General features: G+C 45.6%; 1 protein-coding gene across 1 annotated transcript; it reads right to left on the reverse strand.

Moving 5' to 3' along the window:
• Positions 1-47: 47 nt before the first annotated feature.
• LBH (LBH regulator of WNT signaling pathway) lies at positions 48-24,720 on the reverse strand. Its single transcript, XM_056563448.1, has 3 exons — positions 24,602-24,720; positions 14,476-14,572; positions 48-2,191 (listed from the first exon to the last, which is right to left on the reverse strand). Exons 1-3 carry the CDS (start codon positions 24,625-24,627, stop codon positions 2,003-2,005), a joined length of 312 nt encoding a protein of 103 aa, XP_056419423.1. The 5' UTR covers positions 24,628-24,720; the 3' UTR covers positions 48-2,002.

A 24,720-nucleotide genomic window follows, 5' to 3' on the forward strand; every position in this document is an offset into this window, starting at 1 on the left:
GTGAAAAACAGCACTCCCGCACGTGCAAATAAAACCACCACATCGGCTGAGTTGGAAAGCAATTTGAAACTTTATTTACAACTGTCACAGTGACATAAAGGTTTTTGAAAAAAAAAAAAAAAGCTAGCATCTCCCTGAGCCTCAAAAATTACAGAAATATATATTTATATATAACTATTATACAACAGAGTTTACTCGAGTGCTTTTGTTCGCAGACATCTGTAACAAATGAAAATTTACAATACTCTCAATAAAAGGAGAAAAAACAAACAAAAAAAATCGAGACAAACACAAAAGTAGTTCCTTCCACTGAATTGACCTTAAAGTTTTTTTTTGTTGTTTATGTTTTGTTTTTTTCCGAGAGCTCAGAAGAACCTTTGACGGATGGCATAGAATGAAGATAGTCACGAGGTCTCAGTGGATTGTCACTACATATCTACTGGATCACCATCACAAGTGTATCACGTTCCATGCGGGTTACGGCACATCTGTTGCACTCATCGGTGATGCTCTAACATTTGCACCCCTTACCCCGTAACCAGTTTGTGAACCCATGACAGACATACACTATAACCTGGAGAGCCTTCAGATGGTCATGAAGACCATTTGACGGTGGACACTACCACAAACCTGTGCAAGATCTACACGAGAATTTTTTAGAATTTAACAGATCAAAGCACAAGAATTATTGCTGTATAATCATTGGAAAATATTTTACCGGTCTACAAGGACAAAGCATCTGGTAATATGATGTGTAATAGGCAATCTCCACAATGGCCACCAGCCGAGGTATCTTTCAATTCAACGGGTAGGAAAGTATTCTCTAAAAATAAAAGGCTTGAAACATTTGGTGGACTAAAGGGCAACTATGGGTCTTGTAAAAGGCCTTTTGGATTGTGAACGTGGGATCTCACTGGAAGAGATGGATATGTCTTTTTTTAAGAGCTCTCCTCTATGAGCTTCATCCGTCACAGCCTGCGAAATCAAGAATGTGCGAACAGACCACCAAACGTGGTTGACTTAACACAGAAAATATGTCCCGACAACCTCAATCCTGGATTGACTTCTAATACATCTTGCGAGAAGTTGAGTAACTCGTTGCCTACCACTAATATTTTGGCAAACTTTTCCCAATCTCATTTCCATGCCATAACGGACAGCCAACGTACAACTGCATTCAGCGATAGGTACAAGCCACGATGGTTGACGATGACCAACACACCAATTCGATGACTTCTGAGCACACACAACATAAGTGATACACAAGATGGCCATTTTATCCAGAAAGGAAGCGCAATGTTTTTTGTTTTTTTCATACCGGAGAACTTTACATACTGGTCTACAATGTTGACTTAGTTGCTGACCCCTACGACAAACCGAGGAACACACCAACATCTCATAGTACAGGACAAGTACATGACAATAATTGCATCCCTGTACACACTGATGAACACTGGTATTAATACTACAGAGACAGATTCCACTTTTTGATCCAATTACAAATAGTTACGACACATCGATGTCATTTAGAACTTGTTGGGAATGGAGCAGAGATGTACACAGCCAGTTCACCAGAAGATGGTATCAACCAAGACTCCAGTCTGGACAGAATGACAGAACATTCAGATGGAGAAGAGACGGGTTAACCTTGTGTTCTTGCAGAGAAGGCAGTTTTCTTAATAGTCGATGAGTCTGTGCCTCTGTCCAAAGAATTCCTTCTTACATTATTCTAAGATTATCACTGCATCTAGCCTTGGAAAAACCTCAGATAGTATTCTAATGATTGAATTAAAAAAAGCAAAAAAAAAAAACACTTCTTCAAGACTTGGGGCTTTTAATCACAACGGAGGCTGGATTCTTCCACCAAGAGGAAAAAGAAAAAAAAAAAAGACTCATCGTGCGTCTTGGAATTTGTCATGGTTAACAAAATCCTTCCTAACCGATTCATAGTAGGCCCATTGATGGGCAATTCCTCTTCCAAATGACAAGGGTCAAAACATGATTATTGCTCCTTGTTGTCTTTCTTTTGTGTATCGCAGTTGGATTCCTTCTCTTCTTCCACCAGGAACTCTTCTGGGGGCCATCTCAGTTCTCCGCTCTCCACATCCCCCTCTGTGGGCTCCACCACAATGGAGGGGAGCCGATCCTTCAGTTTGCAGCATCGTTCGAAGTCTGAAGGATCTGGGAAGATCTGTAGGAGAGAAACAAAAAAGGAAAAGGTCAACTCAAATATCCCAAAAAATTAAAGAGTACCTGTCATGATCTTGTTAAATGTTATAATCCTTCCAGGTCACTACCCCCATCATGATAAACCACCCCCTGCCTTTATTTATTAGTTTTCTACATTGATATTGCTCTGTATTTTCTGCTCAGTGAGATTCACAGACTGGGAAGGGGCGTTCCCCAGCAGGCGTGACGTCATCTGAAGCCATACAGGGGAGAACTTCCTCCCTCACTCTGCTACACAGCCCAGAGCAGTTCAGTGCGAAATGAGCTATGACTGGCTAAGGCTGCACACACACACCCCTCAGCACTCCAGACTGCATTTCCTGATTTTGGACTTCTGCCAGGCCAGCTGGCGTCCAAAGTCTGTGCAAGAGTTTGGGGGAAACGTGCTCTGAGCAGGTAGGGAGACACCTAGTGGCAGCTTTTTTTAAACACAAAACAATTTTTTTTAGAAAGATTAGAAAGATTTTTAGAAAGATTTTTTATTTACCATAAGGAGAGCAATAACAAAACTTTGATTTTATGACAGTGCCGATTTAAGACCTACAGAAGAGTTGTCAAAAAGACCATATCAAACCCCAAGTTGAGGTAATTAAAAAGCAACTAAATTTAATTAATGAAGAATTTAAGGCCCATTCGGCATATAAATATTACAACGTTTCTACAGAAGAGAAGAACATTTTGGAACTGGTCTGTAGGTGTCAAATCATGCAGGGAGTTCTATCTAGAGAGCTCGCGGTTACAAACCACTACCCTACACAGGCAGAACTAGGTGAAACACCAAAAAGCATCATCCTGGCCTATGGATACAACTGGAGAGGTGTGGACAGGGGCTTAAAGGGGGTCAAAACAGGTACTATCATAAATATACCTGCAAACATGACAATAGAAATCGAAAGTCTCACTTTCCATTTGGTAACTATGGGAGCAACCCAAACCTTTTCTGCCCCCTGTTTAAAGTATATAAAGAAGAACACCGGGTGCGCTCCCCCGGGTGGAATCCATAAATACAAAAGTATTACTTGAAGTGTAACTGAAACGCTCTCACCTGTACAGTGTCCATTTAGTCAGTCAGGCGAAACAGTGTCCCACCTCCTTCCTTGGACTGATCTCAGTCAGGCGTCAGCCACAACTCCCTCCTCAGTCATCCTAAACTCCCTCATCCGAAACAGTCATCCCTCAGACAAAAAAACCTTCCTGCCGTATAGCAGCGCCGAGTCAGTGTCGGCTCTCTGCTATACATGTTATTCAGACTCTGTAGTGGTCTGGTCGGCTCTGCTATGCGGCAGTAAATTGCGTCTAAGGGAGAATAGTCTGAGGCATGACTGTGCTTTGGGTGAGGGAGTTTCACTGAGGGAGGAGGGAGTTGTGGCTGAAGGATGACTGATTGGTGTGAGGGAGGAGGCGGGATGCTGTTTCGCCTGACGGGGGACGGAGTTGCGGCTGATCACTGACGATGTCCCAAAATGGACGCTGTACAGCTGATCGTGTTGTGTGAAATGAGGAACACCTCTCCGTGTGTTTTCAATCAATATCACGGACAGCGGCGGCTGCAGCTTCCTGCATCCCAGGCGCACAAAATAATCACCAAACAAGATCCACGAAATGGGAGATAGATCGCAGCGCGATCTATCTCCCATTTCGTGGATCTTGTTTGGTGATTATTCCCTATCTAAAGTAGGTATGAGAGCTTAGCATTGGCTTCAGGTGGAAAAATATATTAATTGCCACTTAAAGGGGTACTCCGGTGGAATTTTTTTTTTAAATGAACTGGTGCCAGAAAGTTAAACAGATTTGTAAATTACTTCTATTAAAAAATTTTTACCCTTCCAGTACTTTTTAGCTCCCAGCATGCCCTGATACAGCCTGTGGCTCAGCAGCTGCCCCAAATGAAAACTACAACTCCCAGCATGTTGGACTATATAAGTATATAGTATAGGTCAGTGTTTCCCAACCAGGGGTGCCTCCAGCTGTTGCAAAACTATAACTACCAGCATATTGGACTATACAGTATAGGTCAATGTTTCCCCAACCAGGGGTGCCTCCAGCTGTTGCAAGACTACAACTCCAACCATGTTGGACTATATAGTATAGGTCAGTTTCCCAACCAGTGTGCCTCCAGCTGTTGCAAAACTACAACTACCAGCATATTGGACTATACAGTATAGGTCAATGTTTCTCAACCAGTGTGTCTCCAGCTGTTGCAAAGCTACAACTCCCAGCATGTTGGACTATATAGTATAGGTCAACATTTCCCAACCAGGGGTGCCTCCAGATGTTGCAAAACTACAACTCCCAGCATATCCGGACAGCCGTTGGCTGTCCGGGCATGCTGGGAGTTGTAGTTTTGCAACAGCTGGAGGCGCTCTGGTTGGGAAACACTGTTATAGTATATGGTGCAACATCCCAGGAGATGGAGGATTGGCTGGATAAATACCGGCAGTGTGGCCAAAATACCGTCTGTGCCGGTAAAATACCGGCCAGGTGGTAACCCTACTTACATCTAATATGTGAGAGCACTAGATTTGGTTTATCTTTTGGGGCCTTGTACAAACTCCTATTCTAAGAAGAACATTGCAGCACATGAGCACAATCTCCAATTCAGTCTGCGAGGCCGTTCGAGGGTTACTGCCCCTTGTGACTATCACATTCCATCCAAGTAAGAAATGGCCCTTTTTAATCTCAGCATTTCCTTGGAAATCAATGCAGATTCCCAGATTTCCTGTCCACAGGCGGTCTTGTTTTCGGATTACACAATACAGTACTTCTCGGTAACCTCTTTAGGATCATTTCTGAAGGATTTTAATTTTCCAAAAATTTATGAGAACTTTTCGATTTTCAAACCTTTGCTGGACTTTTCCCTTCTAGAAGTTATATTTTTGGTTGCAGCCTTAACATTTGGGTCCAGGTTAGGGTCGCCACCTGGGCGGAATTTTAGCCACCTGGCCTGGAATTTTTATATTAAAAATACCGGCGATGCAATGGCCGGTATTTATCCAACCAATCCTCCAACTCCCGGAATGTTGCACCATACACTATACCAGTGTTTCCCAACCAGGGGTGCCTCCAGCTGTTGCTAAACTACAACTCCCAGCATGCCTGGACAGCCAACAGCTGTCCGGGCATGCTGGGAGTTGTAGTTTTGCAACAGCTGGAGGCACCTCTGGTTGGCAAATATTGACATATACTTCTATATAGTCCAACATGCCGGGAGTTGAAGTTTTGCAACAGCTGGAGGCACTCCTGGTTCAGAAACACTAACCTATACTATATACTTCTATATAGTCCAACATGCTGGGAGTTGTAGTTTTGCAACAGCTGGAGGCACCCCTAGTTCAAGAAACACTGACTACATAGTAGCATATAGTATAGGTCAGTGTTTCTGAACCAGGGGTGCCTCCAGCTGTTTCAAAACTACAACTCCCAGCATGTTGGACTACATAGTAGTATATAGTATAGGTCAGTGTTTCTGAACCAGGGGTGCCTCCAGCTGTTTCAAAACTACAACTCCCAGCATGTTGGACTACATAGTAGTATATAGTCTAGGTCAAACATGCTGGGAGTTGTAGTGTTGCAACAGCTGGAGGCACCCTTGGTTCAGAAACACTAACCTATACTATATACTACTATGTAGTCCAACATCCTGGGAGTTGTAGTTTTCGTTTGGGGCAACTGCTGAGCCACAGGCTGTATCAGGGCATGCTGGGAGTTGTAGTTAGTAACTGTAACTCCTGAATTTAATTTAAACAAAAAAAGTGATCAAAAAGTCACATCAAAACAAAAAACGGTCCTGTTAAAAACTTCAGATCTGGGCGCAAAAAAATTACCCCTCATACAGGCCGTATAAGGAGAAAAAGTTATAGGGGTCAGAATAGGACAAAATTTCCCCCCCCCCCGCATAGATGTATCCTGTGATGTTACGCATATATAATTATGCAAATTAGCATGGCCGGTAGTTTCTTTTGCAAGAAGGGTGGCAACTCTAGTCCAGAGAAAACGGATCAGCAATATACAAGATGGACCCTCCCCCCCAATTTCATGGACACCACAATGAACGTCTTCTATCTGTATATGTGACGAATGCAGCTTATGGGCTTAACCCTCGGTAAACAATACTGTCTTCTCCAACCATTGTGTCCTAGTTATGAGATTAGGACTTGTCAGCACCCGGCTCTGTGACAAAGACCCAGATGAAAGATTAGTCGGGAATGTGAAGGATGTGATCACTTATGAATGAGAGGCCTTATGTACTCCAGTCATTGAAAGACTTTTCCAGACCGTCTTGCTCAGTGACCGCAGCAGAAGAACTTTAAAGGGGTACTCCACTGGCCAGCATTCGGAGTGATTCGTTCCGAATGCTGTGTGCGCACTGCAGGGGTCAGCCCCCCCAAACTCTTCCCTAAGGGTTGGGAGAAGTCACGAGCATTGAGCCAACAACAATTAAAGATGTAAACATATAGGTAGTGACTTCATGTAAATTACAGTGCGAAAAATGTTGTACTCTTACTTCAGTTGATCACTTAAAGGGGCACTCCGCCCCTAGACATCTTATGCCCTATCCAAAGGATAGGGGATAAGATGTCTGATCGCCAGGGTCCGGCTGCTGGGGATCCCAGCGATCCCCCTGATGCACCCAGTGTTTGTTTAGAGCATTGGGTGCAGTGCCGGAGGCTCGTGATGTCACAGCCACGCCCCCTCCCATAGACTTGCATTGAAGGGGCATGGCCGTGACGTCATGAGCCTCCGCCCCGCATCACCGGTCATCTGGCACGGAGCGAATTTCGCTCTGTGCACTGGATGTCTGGTGTGCCGCAACCGAGATCGCGGGGGTTCCCAGTGTAAGTAATTTACAAATCTGTTTAACTTTCTGGCACCAGTTGATTAAAAAAAAAAAAAAAAAAAAAAAAAGTTATCCAGGGGAGTACCCCTTTAAATAAATAGTGCAGAATGGGCTATTAGAGAATACTGTAGAGGTTCTTGTGTGTATGCCTTGTACTCAAAGGGGTACTCCGATACTCCAAATTTTGTTCAGAACGCTCTGAACCGGAGGCTGGGATCGTGACATCATGGCCATGCCCCCTTGTGACGTCACGCGAATCCCCCTCCATTCATGTCTATGGGAGGAGGCGTGTCTGTCGACACGCCCCCTCCCACAGACATGAATGGAGGGGGTGTGGCGTGATGTCACAAGGGGGCATGGCTGTGATGTCACGACCACTGCCACATAACCCAGCAGTGGGACCCCACAATCAGACATCTAGTCCCCTATCCTTTGGATAGGGATAAAATGTCTAGGGGCAGAGTACCCCTTTAAAGTTACAGGCCCCAAAGCCTAATTCTGCAGTACTGAGGGATCCTGGTGACCTCATACTGAATGGACTTGATTGGATGCATTCTACATCAACATGGAAATTAGACATAAGTGCCTCATATTAGGAGTGTCTGGATGCTTGGGGGCAGCTCATGGGTGGGACTTACAAGTGTCCAACAACTTGAGATTCTTAAGACCCCATACACATTGAAGAAAGGACAGCAGAACCTGCTCTTATTTGTATGGTGGCCTCCCAACTCTTCCCCAAGTGTTCATGTATATGGAGGACGTCCAAACAAGCATTGAGCCGACAGCTATTGAACATGGAAAAAGTATAAGAAAAGTTACTTCATGTAAGTTACTAAGTGAAAAGTTTTCTACTTTTCAGGCCAAGATGTGATCACTTAAAGTTAAAGGCCCTCAAAGCCTGATGCTGCACTACTGAGGAATCCTGGTGACCTCAGTGAATGAAGGCCTTGAGTGGATGCATTCACCATCTACAGCAACATGAAAATTAGACAAAAATGCTGCATATTAGGATTGTCTGGATGCTTGGGGGCAGGTCATGGGTGGGGCTTACAAGTGTCCATCAGTGTGAGATTCTAAAGACCCCATAACACTGGGGGGGGGGGGGGGGGGGGGGGGAAAGTCAGCAGACCCTGCCAATTTTGGTGGGACAGGCCAACTATCATTTGAATGGTGGCCCTCCAAGTGTTCATGGGGAAAGACCAAGCAAGCATTGAGCCAACAGCTATTAAAAAGGGGTTATCCAGGAATTAAAAACCAAAAAAAAAAAAAAAAAACTTAAGAGTAGTCCAGTGCTGAAAACTTATCCCCTTTCCTAAGGATAGAGGATAAGTTTCAGATCGCGGGGGGATCTGACCGCTGGGGCCCCCGGCAGCCTGCGGGAAGGGGGAGAACTGACCACCGCACGAAGCAGCGGCTGACACGCCCCCTCAATACAACACAATGGCAGAGCCGGAACGCTGCCTTCGGCAATCTCCGGCTCTGCCATAGCGCTGTATTGAGGGGGGGTGTCGGCCGCCGCTTCCTGCGGTGGTCAACACCCGCTATCTGGCCAACGAGCTGGGGCCCCATACAGGAGATCGTGGGAGGCCCCAGCAGTCAGACCCCGGGCGATCTGAAACTTAGGACAGGGGATAAGTTCCTTAGGACAGGGGATATGTTTTTCAGCACTGGATATCCCCTTTAATATCTTTCAAACACCACTCTGTCTGTCTCCACTTTGGGTGTGGTATTACAACTTGATTCTATTCACTTCAATGGAACTGAGCTGCAGAATCAAACCCAATCTGGAGACAAACAGGGAGCGGTCTTTGAAAGAAATTCCTGAATTTGATTCCTGCATAACCCCTTTAAAGATGTAAAAGATAAGAGAACTAACTTTTCTTTCAAACTTTTACTTCACTTGATCATTTAAAGTTATAGGCCCAAAGCCTGAGGCTGCACTACTGGAGATTCTGGTGACCCAATACTGAATGGAGGTCGTTGATTTAGATGTTGAAGGCTCCACACAGGTACATAACCACCATAGGTGCCAATAGGCCAGGGAAAGGGGAACTAGTCTACCACAAAGTAGGGGTTTGGGCATTTGAAGCCATCTTGGGGTGATGAGCCAGATGAAGACTACCACAGAGGGGCATTTGAAGCCATCCTAGCAACCAGAAACCATGACTATTCAAGGCAGGAAGCGTATTGTGTGAACGCCGATAGGTCTGGTAATTTGGACCCATACAAGATCTTAATGTAGGTCTCAAAAACACAAGAAAAACATGAATAGAATTTCAGTAGTGCAGCCTCAGGCACTGGGCCGTAACATGTTTCAGGTTCATTGGCAGCAAGCAGAGATATGGGGAAGAGATTGCGTCAACTACCTACTACGATTTCACGTATGGGGATAAGAGATACGATAGTGCAGATCTATAACGTTAACCCTTAAAGGGCAGATACAGATCAACTATCAGTTGCGTGAGCAGGAACAGGTTCTCCAAATGTAAACAGAAGTGTTTCCATTCACTGACCATAAAGCAGAGATTTTGAAAAAGGTGAATTGATCCATAAAGCCTATGAGAACGTTACAGAACTAAATCGAAGTTTTCCAAGCAGTGTGCCTCCAGCTGTTGCAAAGCTACAACTCCTAGCATGCCCGGACAGCCAAAGGCTGTCCGGGCATGCTGGGAGTTGTAGTTTTGCAACAGCTGGAGGCACACTGCTTGGAAAACCCCCCTATACAGGTATTTTTTTATATTCGCAGATATCGTTCTGTGTTCTGATGAGACAGCCCTTGGCTCTCGGACGCCGTCAGACACACGACGACAGTTTCCTGCTTTCGACAAAGGAAGCGCTTACTGTAAAGAGAAAATTCACAGCTGTGGTGTAAGAATTAGTCACATTCTGTGGCGGAACACCCAAAAAAAGCGAAGCAGAGCACTGGCCCAGGTGACATCACAGCCCGTCCGGTGTATATTAACCCTCTGCTGCACGACAGGACTTTAGGTTCATAGAAGGAATGTGGTGGTCCACAAGGTAACTTGGGGTCATACGGTGCCTCAGTGATGCCATATTGCAGACCCATTTCCCCACAATATGGCATGCACAAGACAACGTACATGGTGGAATAGTATGGGCACATAGGTGCAAGTTTTAAAACTGTTGCCCGTAGCAACCAGTCACAACGCAGCTTTCAAGAGCAGAATATGAAGTGAAAGCTGCACAGTGATTGGTTGCTATGGACAACAGTTTCTAAATCTCCATATTCTGGGTCTAGTGATATTGCTACGGCAGTAATATCACTGCCTGTAAACCCCATAGTAACCACTATAGTGTTGCCCATAGTAACCAATCACTGAGCAGCTCTCTAGAGCAGAAAAGAAAGTGAAAGCTGCACAGTGATTGGTTGATATGGACAACAGTTTCTAAATCTCCATATTCTGGGTCTAGTGATATTGCTACGGCAGTAATATCACTTCCTGTAAACCCCATAGTAACCAATATAGTGTTGCCATAGTAACCAATCACTGAGCAGCTCTCTAGAGCAGAACATGAAGTGAAAGCTGCACAGTGATTGGTTGCTATGGACAACAGTTTCTAAATCACCTCCATATTCTGGGTCTAGTGATATTGCTACGGCAGTAATATCACTTCCTGTAAACCCCATAGTAACTACTATAGTGTTGCCCATAGTAACCAATCACTGAGCAGCTCTCTAGAGCAGAAAAGAAAGTGAAAGCTGCACAGTGATTGGTTGCTATGGACAACCGTTCATAGATCTCCCCCCATATTCTGTATCTGGTGACATCACCGGCCTGGAAGTTATTTCCCGTAAAACCTCTGTTAGGCTGAATTCACACCACGTTTTTGCAATACAGTTCCCGTATCATGTTTTTGCTGAAAAGCAGATTCCTCAAAACCGGTCCAAACTATCAAAACGTGTGTACAAATTTTAACCTGTATATAGTTAAAAACCGTATACTGTTTGAAAAATGATCCGATCCGGTAGCATCTGTTTTTTTTAAGAAAAACGCATACGTTTTTAACTTTTCACTCCATTATGAATAAAGTTTCACTTGTTTGATTGAAATTCCATCGTATGGTTGGTACCGTACGCACATAAGGTTCTCTACGGTTCCCATTGACACTCATGTTAAAAAAAATAAAAAAATATAAAAAAGTATGCGGTTTCAATACGGTATTTCACCCGGACCAAAAACCGAGGTAGGCTACGGTTATGGGTAACAGGGAAAAAAAAAAATGACAAAACTGTGTAAGAAGCAAAACAGATGAAACCGGATGCATCGTTTGGCATACGGTTTTCAGTGGAGAGTCAATGCATACGGTTTTCAATACGATTCCATATGGTTTTCAAATTGAAAACGTATACGGGAACTGTATTGCAAAAACGTGGTGTGAATGCAGCCTTAGGCTAAAGGTCTAAAAAGGTCTAACAATTGGGGGTTTTGCATGACGTGACATCACAGTCGGACCGATGAGGTCACTAGCTGCAAAATATTAGGAAGATCGGTTGCTATGGGTAACATTTAAAAAATCTTCCTGATATTCTGGAGTAGTGTTGAGCGGCATAGGCCATATTCGAATTCGTAATATTTTGCGAATATATGGACGAATATTCGTCATATATTCGCAAAATTTGCATATTCGCAATATTCACGGCCTTTTTTACTATGCGCCATAAAATTTGCATGTGCAATATCGCGTGATAAAAGAGCTAAAAAACGAGGGATCAATATGCGCGAATATTCGCATATGCAAATTTTCATGCGCCCGCCAGTCTGACACAGTAACTAGTATTGGAGCCATGTTTACACCACAAGCTGGAAGCAGGGAGGGATGATCATGAAAAAAAAAAGTGAATATTAGTAATTGCAAATATATAGCGCTATATTCGCAATATTCACGAATTTACGAATATGCGATATTCGCGATAAATATTCGCATTGCGAATATTTGCGCCCAACAGTATTCGGGAGCTAGGGACATCGGGGGAGATTTATCAAAACCTGTTCAGAGGAAAAGTTGCCCAGTTGCCCATAGCAACCAATCAGATCACTTTCATTTTTAACAAGGCCTCTGCAAAATGAAAGAAGCGATCTGATTGGTTGCTATGGGCAACTGGGCAACTTTTCTTTTGCACAGGTTTTGATAAATCTCCCCCATCATCTTTCTGTCAGTGTTGCGACTTCCTGTAAAACCCCCAAATTATTAAACATTTTTTTTTTAGACATTTAACAGTTAGGGGTGTTCGCATGAAGTGACATCACTGTCTATATCTATATCTAGAATTTGGGGGGGGATATTTATAAACTGTTGCCCATAGCAACCAATCACATTTCAGCTTTCGCTTTGTGTTCTGCTGTAGAAAAGTGAAAGCTGTGTTGTGATTGGTTGCTACAGGTAACCATTAGATCTCCCCATATTCTAGGCCAGTGGTCAACCTGCGGACCTCCAGATGTTGCAAAACTACAACTCCCAGCATGCCCGGACAGCCATTGGCTGTCCGGGCATGCTGGGAGTTGTAGTTTCGCAACATCTGGAGGTTCCGCAGGTTGGAGACCACTGTTCTAGGCCATGACATCACTTCATATAGACCCCAAACTGTGTAAAAAGTTCTATTGGCACCATAACATCTGTATTAGATGTGCATAGGCCTTAATAGGTATTACATCAGTCTCCAGTCTAGAATATACGAATCCTGAGCTTCCTGGTTCATTTACAGAAGGCTACATAAAGTAAACATTGTACAAACATTGGCTTTCTCTGTTTAATAGTTGCATATGTTAAAGACCCCCCCACACCACCACCACCAAGGAATAAATGTGCTTTGGCCCTTTAAGGAACTGCCATGCGTCACTATAGACAGTGCAGTATAGAAATCTGACTAAAGTGTCTCGGGAGGGCGTGGGGGTCCGCACTGGGATTCTTCTAAATCTGCTTGGCCTCGGTCCGCTCATGTACAAGTGAAGAGATTCTCATGATCGTAACGATTCATTCGTAACAATAACCTTCACTGTGTCTCGAAAATGGCCATCGGAGTCCGTCTGCTCCTACACGCAAGGCCGCACTGTATCCGGCAGAGAACCAAAGGCCGAGACCACAGGATATCAGCGTTTAATGAAATTCTTGGGATTTTTGGATGATTCCACAGAAATTTTAGATGTTGCAGAAAGGAAATCCGTCTATCCATCCCATTGATTTTCTTTTTATAGATCAGGAAAGAAGAAGAAGATGAGCCAAGTGGGAGAGGTGAATAGGCTCTTTGATACACAAAAAAAAAGTCAGGAACATGACCACCTCTTCAGAACTAGCCAAGATACGTCCATCTGAGGGTGTGGTAACCCAATATACCCCTATGGCCACCAATTTCCAAGCCTCAGATGTGGCCCCACAGTTTACCCTTCAGCTTCGTTATTTTAAGGTCTCACATCAAGTGACATCACTGCACGTCTCATTCTATCCATAGCTTTGCCGCCACCGCCATCCAGCAGCCGCCACCCCCACCACCACCACCACCCTCCAGCATGGGCAGCCGCCACCACCACCACCCTCCAGCATGGGCAGCCGCCACCACCACCACCCTCCAGCATGGGCAGCCGCCACCACCACCACCCTCCAGCATGGGCAGCCGCCACCACCACCACCCTCCAGCATGGGCAGCCAATACCACCACCCTCCAGCATGGGCAGCCAATACCACCACCCTCCAGCATGGGCCGCCAATACCACCACCATCCAGCATGGGCCGCCAATACCACCACCATCCAGCATGGGCAGCCAACACCACCACCATCCAGCATGGGCAGCCAACACCACCACCATCCAGCATGGGCAGCCAACACCACCACCATCCAGCATGGGCAGCCAACACCACCACCATCCAGCATGGGCAGCCAACACCACCACCATCCAGCATGGGCAGCCAACACCACCACCATCCAGCATGGGCAGCCAACACCACCACCATCCAGCATGGGCAGCCAACACCACCACCATCCAGCATGGGCAGCCAACACCACCATCAAAATCTAAGGGCAATCCTTGCACAGTCCTGCAGTGACTTTTGTAGCTATTTACAGGAGCCTTGCATAAATCTGTCATGCGGCAGGCTTAAAGGGGTACTCCACTGCATCAGTGTTCGGAACATTTTTTCCGAACGCAGAGTGCGTGCGCAGAGGCTCATGACTTCCGATGATCACGGTCACGCCCCCTCGTTATGTTAAACCACGCCCCCTCAATTCAAGTCTGCATGTAATATTGCAGTTCAGTTCCATTGAAGTGAATGGAGCAAAGCTGTAATACCACACACAACCTGAAGTACACAAGACTCCCTCGGGAGGTCATCAGCAAGCAGGCGGTTTGGCACAGGCGATATCTACAAGGCGGCAGACGCTGCGTACATCATACCTGATAGGAATCTTTGCGAGGGCTTAGACCGATCTCGTCCATGGGCTGAGTGTTCATTATAACCTCAGTCATCTCAGCTGATCTCAGGTAGTCAGTGCTGCGAGAGAAGAACAAAAAAAAAAAATTAATTAGTTAACATCCTCGCCTTCCGCTTCATACAAAAGCTGCAAAACCAACACGAATTAACCAAGAGGAAATACATCTAGTTGCGTAGATACATAAACCTCATTTTACAGTAAGAAACCTCTGTCTTAGTTTAGAACAGCGTTTTCCAATCAGGGTGCCTCCAGCTGTTGCAAAACTAAAACTCCCAGCATGTTAAGCAGCAGGTATCATGGTCTGGGCAATGGATGGGAGACCTACAGCAATGCTCAGAGCAGTGTTTCAAAACCAGTGTGCCTCCAGCTGTTACAAAACTACAACTCCCAGCATGCTAAGCAGCAGGTATCATGGTCTAGGCAGTGGATGGGAGACCAACAATGCTCAGAGCAGTGTATACCAGTGTGCCTCCAGCTGTTATAAAACTACAACTCCCAGCATGCTAAGCATCAGGTATCATGGTCTAGGCAGTGGATGGGAGACCAACAATGCTCAGAGCAGTGTATACCAGTGTGCCTCCAGCTGTTACAAAACTACAAATCCCAGCATGCCCGGACAGCCTTCGGCTGTCCGGGCATGCTGGGAATTGTAGTTTTGCAACAGCTGAATGCACCCTGCTTGGGAAGCACTGGTTTAGAAAGACTTCCGCTTGCTTTAAGTGAATAGGAATTCTTAAAGAAGTACTCCAGGATCTGAAAACTTATCCCCTATCCTTAGAAAAGGGGATGTGTCAGATTGAGGGGGGGGGGGGGCCGACTGCTGGGCCCCCGCCGCGATCTCCCGTATGGGGCCCTGGCAGTCCGTAGAAAGGGGGCGTCGACCACTTAATGAAGCGGCGGCGGCCGACATGCCCCCTTAATACAACTCTATGGGAGAGCCGGAGCACTGCATTTGTCAATCTCCAGCTCTGCCATAGGATGTGTCAGCACCGGTTCGTGCGGTGGTCGACCTGCCCCCTTTCTGTGGACTGCCAGGGCCCCGTACAGGAGATCGCGGGGGGTCCCAGCAGTTGGACCCCGTGATCTGACACTTATCCCCTATCCTTAGGATAGGGGGTATGCTTTCAGATTCCTGGAGTACGTCAAAGATCTGTCCTGATCCTTGAGAAGAAGGGGCTCAGATACATTGTAATTCTATTTAGATTTTAAATATAAATAAATACAGAAATAAAAAAATAAAAAACATACTCCGATACGTTGTAACAAACTCTACTGTGAAGAACAAATTGAAGACAAGTTTTCATATTTCTATTCACTGATCAATCTTGAAACCTCATCCTGACTGACAATGACTTGTTACAATGTATATATAGAAAAAGAATTTTTATTTATTTAAATTATATATATATATATATATATATATATATATATATATATATATATATATATAATATTTTTTTTTTTTTTTTTTTTTTTTTTTTTGAAGGAACAGATATGCAATTACATAAAACAAAGAACTTTACATTTGGGCGAGTTTCAGAAGGTCATGCACATACAAAAAGGTCTGAAGGTGCAACCTTTCGGAACTTTGCGGGTATGTAAAGCAGGAACTGCCCCTCCCCCCCCCCCCCCCCGTCTTAAATGGTTCACAGACAGGGAACCCATCCACGCCTGGACCCTCTAAGTCCTGACCAATATCTGAAGGTGGATTTTTAATGTACAGTGCTTGAGACTAAACCTGGTCAATGTGCTCCACAAAGTAAGTACCCTATAGACCTGTAGTAAAGGGGTGAATAAAATAGTTTAAAGGGGTACTCTGGTGGAAAACAATTTTTAAATCAATTGGTGCCAGAAAGTTAAAACAGATTTGTAAATTAATTCTATTATCAAAATCTTAATCCTTCCAGTACTTAGCTGCTGTATATTCCAGAGGAAGTTCTTTTCTTTTTTGAATTTTTCTTCTAGTCTGACCACAGTGCTCTCTGCCGACACCTCTGTCCATGTCCGGAACTGTCCAGAGCAGGAGCAAATCCCCATATAGAAAACCTCTCCTGCTCTGGAAAGTTCATGACATGGGCAGAGGTGTCAGCAGAGAGCACTGTGGTCAGACTAGAAAATAAATTCAAAAAGAAAAGAACTTCCTCTGGAAATAAAGCTACTGATAAGTACTGGAAGGATTAAGATTTTTAAATAGAAGTAATTCACACCTCTGTAACTTTCTGGCACCAGTTGATTAAAAAAAAAAAAAAAAAAAAAAAAAAAAAAAAATGTTGCCACTCCAAACCCAAATGATCACTTTTTGTTTTAAAGTCACGTGTAGTTCGGAGACATTTCCATCCATAGTCATATAGGACACTCCCGTACCATTATAAGCCGCCGTCTATAGGTTTAGGGCTCTTTGTAGGTGTTTATTGACAGAACTAAGAAACCATGAGATGCTTGACATTTCTGCAGCACGTAGTGGATCACGACAATCCGAAGAACACCCACAGCTGGCCATTCATCATCCCCCAGAACAATGGACTCCAAAGGTAAAGGAGCAGACGTACTGCGGATTCTATACATGACCCTACACACCTTCACCAAACACTCACGATCCTCCACCATAGAGCGTAAACAAGTTCTAGAAGAATGGTATCTCAAAAGAGATCTCTCCAAAGACAAAGGGCTATTCACGGAGAAGACACTTATAGGGGCCAAAGGAAAAGGGTGCAACAATGTAACCAGGAGGAAGAACTCCGGAGGGGAACGAGTTACTTGGGCAAGGGGCATCAGTCATTTAGAGATGCCATATGATGTACTGGGCCGACCCTTCAAAACATGGTCTACATGGTGCTACATATATCCCCTTAAATACAGAACTGCTATATAGTCTACAGCAGACTGTCCCTACAGAATTCTTACGAGAACTATGGATATCCATACACTTCATTGACCATCCAGAATGGCTATAAGGTCTACAATATATCCATAACCTGAACCATATGGAATGGCTTGAGGTGTATAGTTATACATTTACTGGACCCTACAGAATGGGTATAAGGTCTACAAATATATCTATACAGTGACCCCCCCGACCTACGATGGCCCCGACATACGATCATTTCAGCATACGATCACTCTCAGCGGCCATCGCATGTTGAAGGCAGCATCAACATACGATGCTTTTGCATGTCGGGGCCATCGCATAAACGGCTATCCTGCAGCGCAGACTGCTTCAGCTGCCACCGGATAGCCGTTTACGGTGCCCCGTGTGGTCCGCTGATGATCACTTACCTGTCCTCTGGGCTCCGGCGCGTCCTCTTCGGGATCCCCTGCATCGTCGGCGCTCTCCATCGTTGTCATCACGTCACTGCGCACACCGTCCCGTCATCCAATAGGAGTGGCGTGCGTATCGACGTGATTGCGGCGACGGAGAGCGAGGATGCCGGGGAAGCAGAGGCCTTGCTGGACCGTCGGGGACATCCCGGGGACGCGGCGACAGCGATGGAAGGCGACATCCAGGGCAGCGGTGACGAGCGGTGACGGTCCGGAGCGGCGGGGACAGGTGAGTATAACTTCCTCTACCAGTGGTCTTCAACCTGCAGACCTCCAGATGTTTCAAAACTACAACTCCCAGCATGCCCGGACAGCCGTTGGCTGTCCGGGCATGCTGGGTGTTGTAGTTTTGCAACATCTGGAGGTCCGCAGGTTGTAGACCACTGTCCTATACTTTACATTGCACGGATCCCTCAACATACGATGGTTTCAACAAACGATGGTCCGTTTGGAACGGATTACCATCGTATGTTGAGGGACCACTGTATAGTGAATCATACGGAATGGCTATAAGGTCTACAAATATCCATATACTGGAGCCTACAGAATAGCCATAAGGTCTACAAATATATCCATATACTGGAGCCTACAGAATAGCCATAAGGTCTACAAATATATCTATATACTGGAGCCTACAGAACAGCTACGAGGTCTACAAATATTTATATACTGGCACATACGGAATGGCTATAAGATAAAACAAATATCCATATACTGGACGCTATGGAATGGGAATGAAGTCTACAAATTCCTATATACTGGACCATACGGAATGTCTGTAGGGTCTAAAATTATTTATACATTGTATTGACGCTACAGAACACCTGACCGTATATGGAATATTTCTATACATACACTGCCTTGACTTTATAGAACTAATACAGGGGAGTGGGGGGGGGGGGGGGGGGGGATTTTGTCTTAATTTTGGTGAATATTTTTACCCATGCGCCATTTTGTGCAAAACTTTAGAAAATGTAAAACATCCACGTTTCTCAAATGACTTGTGCAAAACTGACTTTGTAGATGTTTTCTCACTGGTTGTACAGGCAGCAGTCAGAGATTTAGAAAAGTACAAATTTCGCAAATTTACAACGCAAATGTAGAGAAAAATTTGCAGACCTTCGCTACCTCAAGCAGAGCGCTAGTAAAAGGCTTATAACACGTTATTTAATCTTACTGCCTTCCTTAGTGTACCGGCACGCAATTTACCGCACATCGCACAAACATAATAAAGCTCGATTAGCTCTGAATTTCTACGTAAAAAAAATAAAATTAAATAAAAAAAAGCTAGACAAATATAGTAAATTAAATAAATATTCGCTTAACAGAACCTACAGAATGGCTAAGTCTACATATATCTCCCAACAAAGCTTTAGGAGTCACAGGAGACCCTGCAATACTGCTATAGGGGCTGTATATATTTATTGCAAAGGCCATACAGGACTGCTACATGGACTACGCTTGTCTGTATACAGGAACCTGCAGAATCTCACTGCATATGTACAATGGACTGACCCTACTACTATAGGGGCTACATCCATATACAGACAAGAAAAGATCCTACAGAGCTTCTATACAGTCATATGCTAAACATAACTGCTATATGATCGACACATGACCGTACATTACACTGAACCTACAAGACCGCTATATTACAATATATATTTATATACTGGTAATCCAGCATATAAGGTAATAGAAATAAAGCCGGCACTCACCGTTCTTCTCAAAATTCTTGCTTTATTGTGCTTCACATAAATTCAGGGGTTGGGAACAGACGTGGGGGGGGGGGGGGGGGGTTACATAGGCGACAAAAGCTCCATTTTGTGCTATAGATGCACTTCCTCCGGCCCTAAGGGCCGGAGGAAGTGCATCTATAGCACGAAACGGAGCTTTTGTCGCCTATGTAACCCCCCCCCCCCCCCATGTCTGTTCCCTACCCCTGAATTTATGTGAAGCGCATCTATAGCACGAAGTGCATCTATAGCGGAGGAAGTGCATCTATAGCACGAAACGGAGCTTTTGTCGCCTATGTAACCCCCCCCCCCACGTCTGTTCCCTACCCCTGAATTTATGTGAAGCGCATCTATAGCACGAAGTGCATCTATAGCGGAGGAAGTGCATCTATAGCACGAAACAGAGCTTTTGTCGCCTATGTAACCCCCCCCCCCACGTCTGTTCCCTACCCCTGAATTTATGTGAAGCGCATCTATAGCACGAAGTGCATCTATAGCGGAGGAAGTGCATCTATAGCACGAAACGGAGCTTTTGTCGCCTATGTAACCCCCCCCCACGTCTGTTCCCTACCCCTGAATTTATGCGAAGCGCATCTATAGCAGGAAGTGCATCTATAGTGGAGGAAGTGCATCTATAGCCCGAAACGGAGCTTTTGTCGCCTATGTAACCCCCCCCCCCGCGTCTGTTCCCTACCCCTGAATTTATGTGAAGCACAATAAAGCAAGAATTTTGAGAAGAACGGTGAGTGCCGGCTTTATTTCTATTACCTTATATGCTGGATTACCATGAACACTTGTCTATAAGCCAGAGCACCATAGTACTTTCAGCAGCGTTTCCCAGTAAACCGTAGAGATCCTCCCACGTCCTCAGTGCCGTATGCACACCTATGAGTGATCTTTATTTATATACTGGACAGACTAATACAGATTACATTGTTTTATATGTCCATACAATGTACATTCACTGGACCCTGCAGGGACACTATAGGCTACAACTTTCCATAGACAAGACCGGTGCTACAGATCCACCATTTGGTCAAACTGCAACCTACAGAAGAGGTATAAGGTCTAAACATGCGACCCTACAAAACAGGGCTAGGGTGTAGATACGAGAAAACCGCTAAATGATCTACACATGTATATAGCCTCAAACCTGCAAAACTGATGGTCTACATCAGGGGTTCGCCAAGGGATATGCGGGGGAGCGGCAATTCACTGACAAATCCCGGCCATGCATTGGCCAGTATTTGTCAGCACAGAGAGGGGATTGGACGTGAGCTGCAGTGGCTGTGGGGCCTAACACTTGACGTCCCTGACGTTGCGTGGAGGTGCCGGCACAGCGCAGAAGGACGTCACCCATCAGTATGGCCCTCCGACTCCTGACGAACGGGATAGACACAGGCCTGGTAAGCATGGTAAACTAAGTGTAACACCGCAGTATGGGAGGGTGTTATTGTATGCATCTCATATTGGCCCAAGGGGATCGGAGGGGGGGATAATGGCACAAGGGGATTAAGATGGAAGGGGGGAATAAGGGCAAAAGGGGATCAGCGGGAGAGGGGGGGAATAATGGCACAAGGAGATTAAAAGGGGTACTCCGCTGCTCTGCGTTTGGAACAAACTGTTCCAAACGCTGGAGCCGGGAGCTTGTGACTTCATAGCCCCGCCCCCTTATGATGTCACGTCCCGACCCTCATTGCAAGTCTATGGGAGGGGGTGTGATGGCTGTCACGCCCCCTTCCATAGACTTGCATTGAGGGGGCAGGGCAGGGCATGACATCATGAGGGGGTGGGGCTATGAAGTCACGGGCTCCCTGCGCCAGCTTCAGCGTTTCGGAACTGTTTGTTCCAAACGCTAAGCAGCAGAGTACCCCTTTAAGTATCGCATTAGTATCGCATTAGAAAGGTAAGCACACGCTATTGCGAAATTAAGTACTTTTATGACTTATATTGTTCTCTGGTACCCCTCGCGCACAAGTTCTGCATGAACTTAGGCGTGAGGGGTACCCGCGGACATACTTTCACCCTTCGGGGGTACTGTAGTGAAAAAGGTTGAGAACCACTGGTCTACATGAAGACCTGATCGGCATGAAAGACTACATTGATGCAATGGAGGACCATGAAGAACCAAAGAAAAGACCAAAAATTCTGGAGAAACCCATTGATCTGGTCACTGTGGGGCCAAACAATCTGATAACCCACCCTTGGACACTTTGGAGACCCAATTTTCTATGGAGGACCATGAAGGACCAAAAATTCTCAAGAAGCCTTATTGATATGGAGACCATGGAGCCAAAATCATGATGGCCACCTTGGACACTTTGGAGACCCAATATTTTAAGAAGTACTTATGGGTCAGAGCTACAAGGATCGGTCCTAGTCTTTAGAGCCCATTTCTGGTCTATGGTTCTGTGGACAATCGTGTTCCACCAAATAGTGTAATACCACCTTAAAAGGTGGACTACTACCTCCCCCGATCCCTTCATCATACTGGTCTCACTGCTGTTGTCTAAAGGTGTAAGTTGGTCACCGACTATCACCAAGATGGACAAAACCCTTTTAGAAATTCCATATGGGAGGATTCGGACTTCTACGCAGCTTCTCCAGGAAACTGATGAATGAACGCGAGCCCATGACTGATTCATCGCGGCGAAGTGTGAATGAGGATGCTGGCAGCGACAAGAACAGAACATTGTCATTCACGCTATACCGACCACGCAGATAGACAATGACATCAGCTGCATGGAGCCAATGTAAAGCCATCTCTCCAGCCTTGGCTGTCCTATATGATGGGACACACAACAAAGGACTAAAGCTGTGTTTCCCAACCAGTGTGCCTCCAGCTATTGCGAAACTACAACTCCCAGCATGCCCGGACAGCCTTTGGCTGTCCGGGCATTCTGGGAGTTGTAGTTTTGCAACAGCTGGAGGCACACTGGTTGAGAAACACCACTGAGCATTTTTGGTCTCCCATCCACAGCCTAGACCACGACACCTGCTACTTAGCACGCAGGGAGCTGTAATTTTGCAACAGCTGGAGGCACACTGGTTGGGAAACACTGCTATATGATGAGAACAACAATTGGAACACCTGGCTCTATGTCTGTATATACTCCCAAGAAATACTGTGCCCAGTATACACAACCCCCATGGAGCAGCTCTGTGCCTCCTCTCTGGTTACACTGGGCATTTTGCATTAAACATGCAGAAGAAGAGATCAATAGGGGAAACAAATCTTTCAGCACAAGGCATTCATGGCCGCCTGCAAAGTTCACCACATGGAAAGAATGGTTCATGTCTACAGAAGACTCATCTAACCCTGTGCAACAAGAGCCGGAGGTTAGGTCTACACAACCACAGCAGAGCTCAAGAGGGAGGAGGGGGTTAACAGCTGCATTGCATCCTAATAACAGGACTAAAAGAGGTTTATCTGCAGTCCTATGTAAGATGAACACAGGTCAGCTCTGCTACATCAGTCCAAGTCAGCTCTGCCAAATGCGAAAACTAATGCAATTACTGTGGATCAGTGCAAGCTTATGGGAGTTGCCCATGTCTAGCTAGAGATTTCCTCCAATTCACTTTTACAGAACTAAATATACACACAGATATTATATATATATATATATAATATATATATATATATATATATATACATATATATACATACACACACACATATACATATATATATATATATATATACATACACACACGCATACATAGACGCATACAAAACTATAGTCTAACTATATAAGTTTATGCAATGTAAGTCTGCTCTCCTAACATCTGCTCTTTAGCCCTCCTGCCAAACCCCTAAGCAACTCTCTGGGTACATTACATATTCTTTCCAATCTACCCCTCCATGCACCCCCATCTCTTCCTACCCTAACCCCTCCTTACATGTCCTATCCTTCAGTTTCCGCTTAAATATACCCTCTTCCCTTCCACACAGCCCCCTCTCTCCCTATCCTGCCCTTCCATACACCCCCCCCCCTCAGTGCCAGTCCTGCCCCTTGATACACCCCAGTCTACTCCTCCATATACCCCCCTCTCCCCTTTGCTGCCTCTTCATGCCCCCCATAAAGCCCCCTCTCCCTATCCTTTCCTTCTATACACCCCCGATCTCCCTATCCTGATCCTTGATACCCCCTCTGCCCCATACCACCCCCTCTCCCTCTCCTTTCCTTCTATACACCCCCTCTGCCCCCCATAAAGCTCCCTCTGCCCCATACAGCCCCCTCTCCCTATCCTTTCCTTCTATACACCCCCCTCTGCCCCCCATACAGCCCCCTCTCCTTTACTTCTATACACCCCCCTCTGCCCCCCATAAAGCCCCCTCTCCCTATTCTTTCCTTCTATACACCCCCTTTGCCCCCCATACAGCCCCCTCTCCCTCTCCTTTCCTTCTATACACCCCCTCTGCCCCCCATACAGCCTCCTCTCCCTCTCCTTTCCTTCTATACACCCCCTCTGCCCCCCATACAGCCTCCTCTCCCTCTCCTTTCCTTCTATACCCCCCCCTGTGCCCCCCATACAGCCCCCTCTCCCTCTCCCTATCCTTCTATACCCCCCCTGTGCCCCCCATACAGCCCCCTCTCCCTATCCTTCTATACCCCCCCCCCCACCACTGCCCCCATACAGCCCCCTCTCCCCCCCCTGCCCAGCCCACCCAGAACAATTCATTCCAAACACAAAAAACATTAAATTAATTAAAAGCAACAATGTAACAAGAGCATTAACCCCTTCCTTCCCTGCCCTCAGTATCAACAGACAATTAACTTCATCAAAGAAAAAAAAAAAAAAAAACCCAGACCACACATCGCCCAGCTGCTCTCCTGGCACATTAGAAATGCCAACCTGGCACCCAGACAGGCAGACACCTCAGATTTCTACCTGATACCAGATGCCAAGTGCAGCCTGCGGGGGCGCCCATCACATCACCCTCCTTTATGCCTCTCACATCACAATTCAGGGCACATTAACCCTTCAACCAAACAAAATCCCACCCTGCAGGGGTTAAATCCGCTTACTTACCAAGGAATAGGGTAAAATACAGACATGAAGTCCAGAGAGGCTGGGGGGAGTTGTCCTAGCTTAAAGAGATGGCACAATACAGAGAGGGGGTCCGCCTGCTGCAGTAGTGGGGGGGGGGG

The sequence above is a fragment of the Hyla sarda genome, chromosome 3 (assembly GCF_029499605.1).
Source record: "Hyla sarda isolate aHylSar1 chromosome 3, aHylSar1.hap1, whole genome shotgun sequence".
Lineage (NCBI taxonomy): Eukaryota > Metazoa > Chordata > Amphibia > Anura > Hylidae > Hyla > Hyla sarda.

Bases quoted from the DNA above. Each gene is read 5' to 3' on its own strand.
- LBH (XM_056563448.1), bottom strand. From the start codon at position 24,627: ATGTCTGTATTTTACCCTATTCCTTG. The intron at 14,573-24,601 runs GTAAGTAAGCGG...CTTCTCTCGCAG, and splicing joins GTATTTTACCCTATTCCTTG to CACTGACTACCTGAGATCAG. The intron at 2,192-14,475 runs GTATGATGTACG...TCTCTCCTACAG, and splicing joins CTCGCAAAGATTCCTATCAG to ATCTTCCCAGATCCTTCAGA.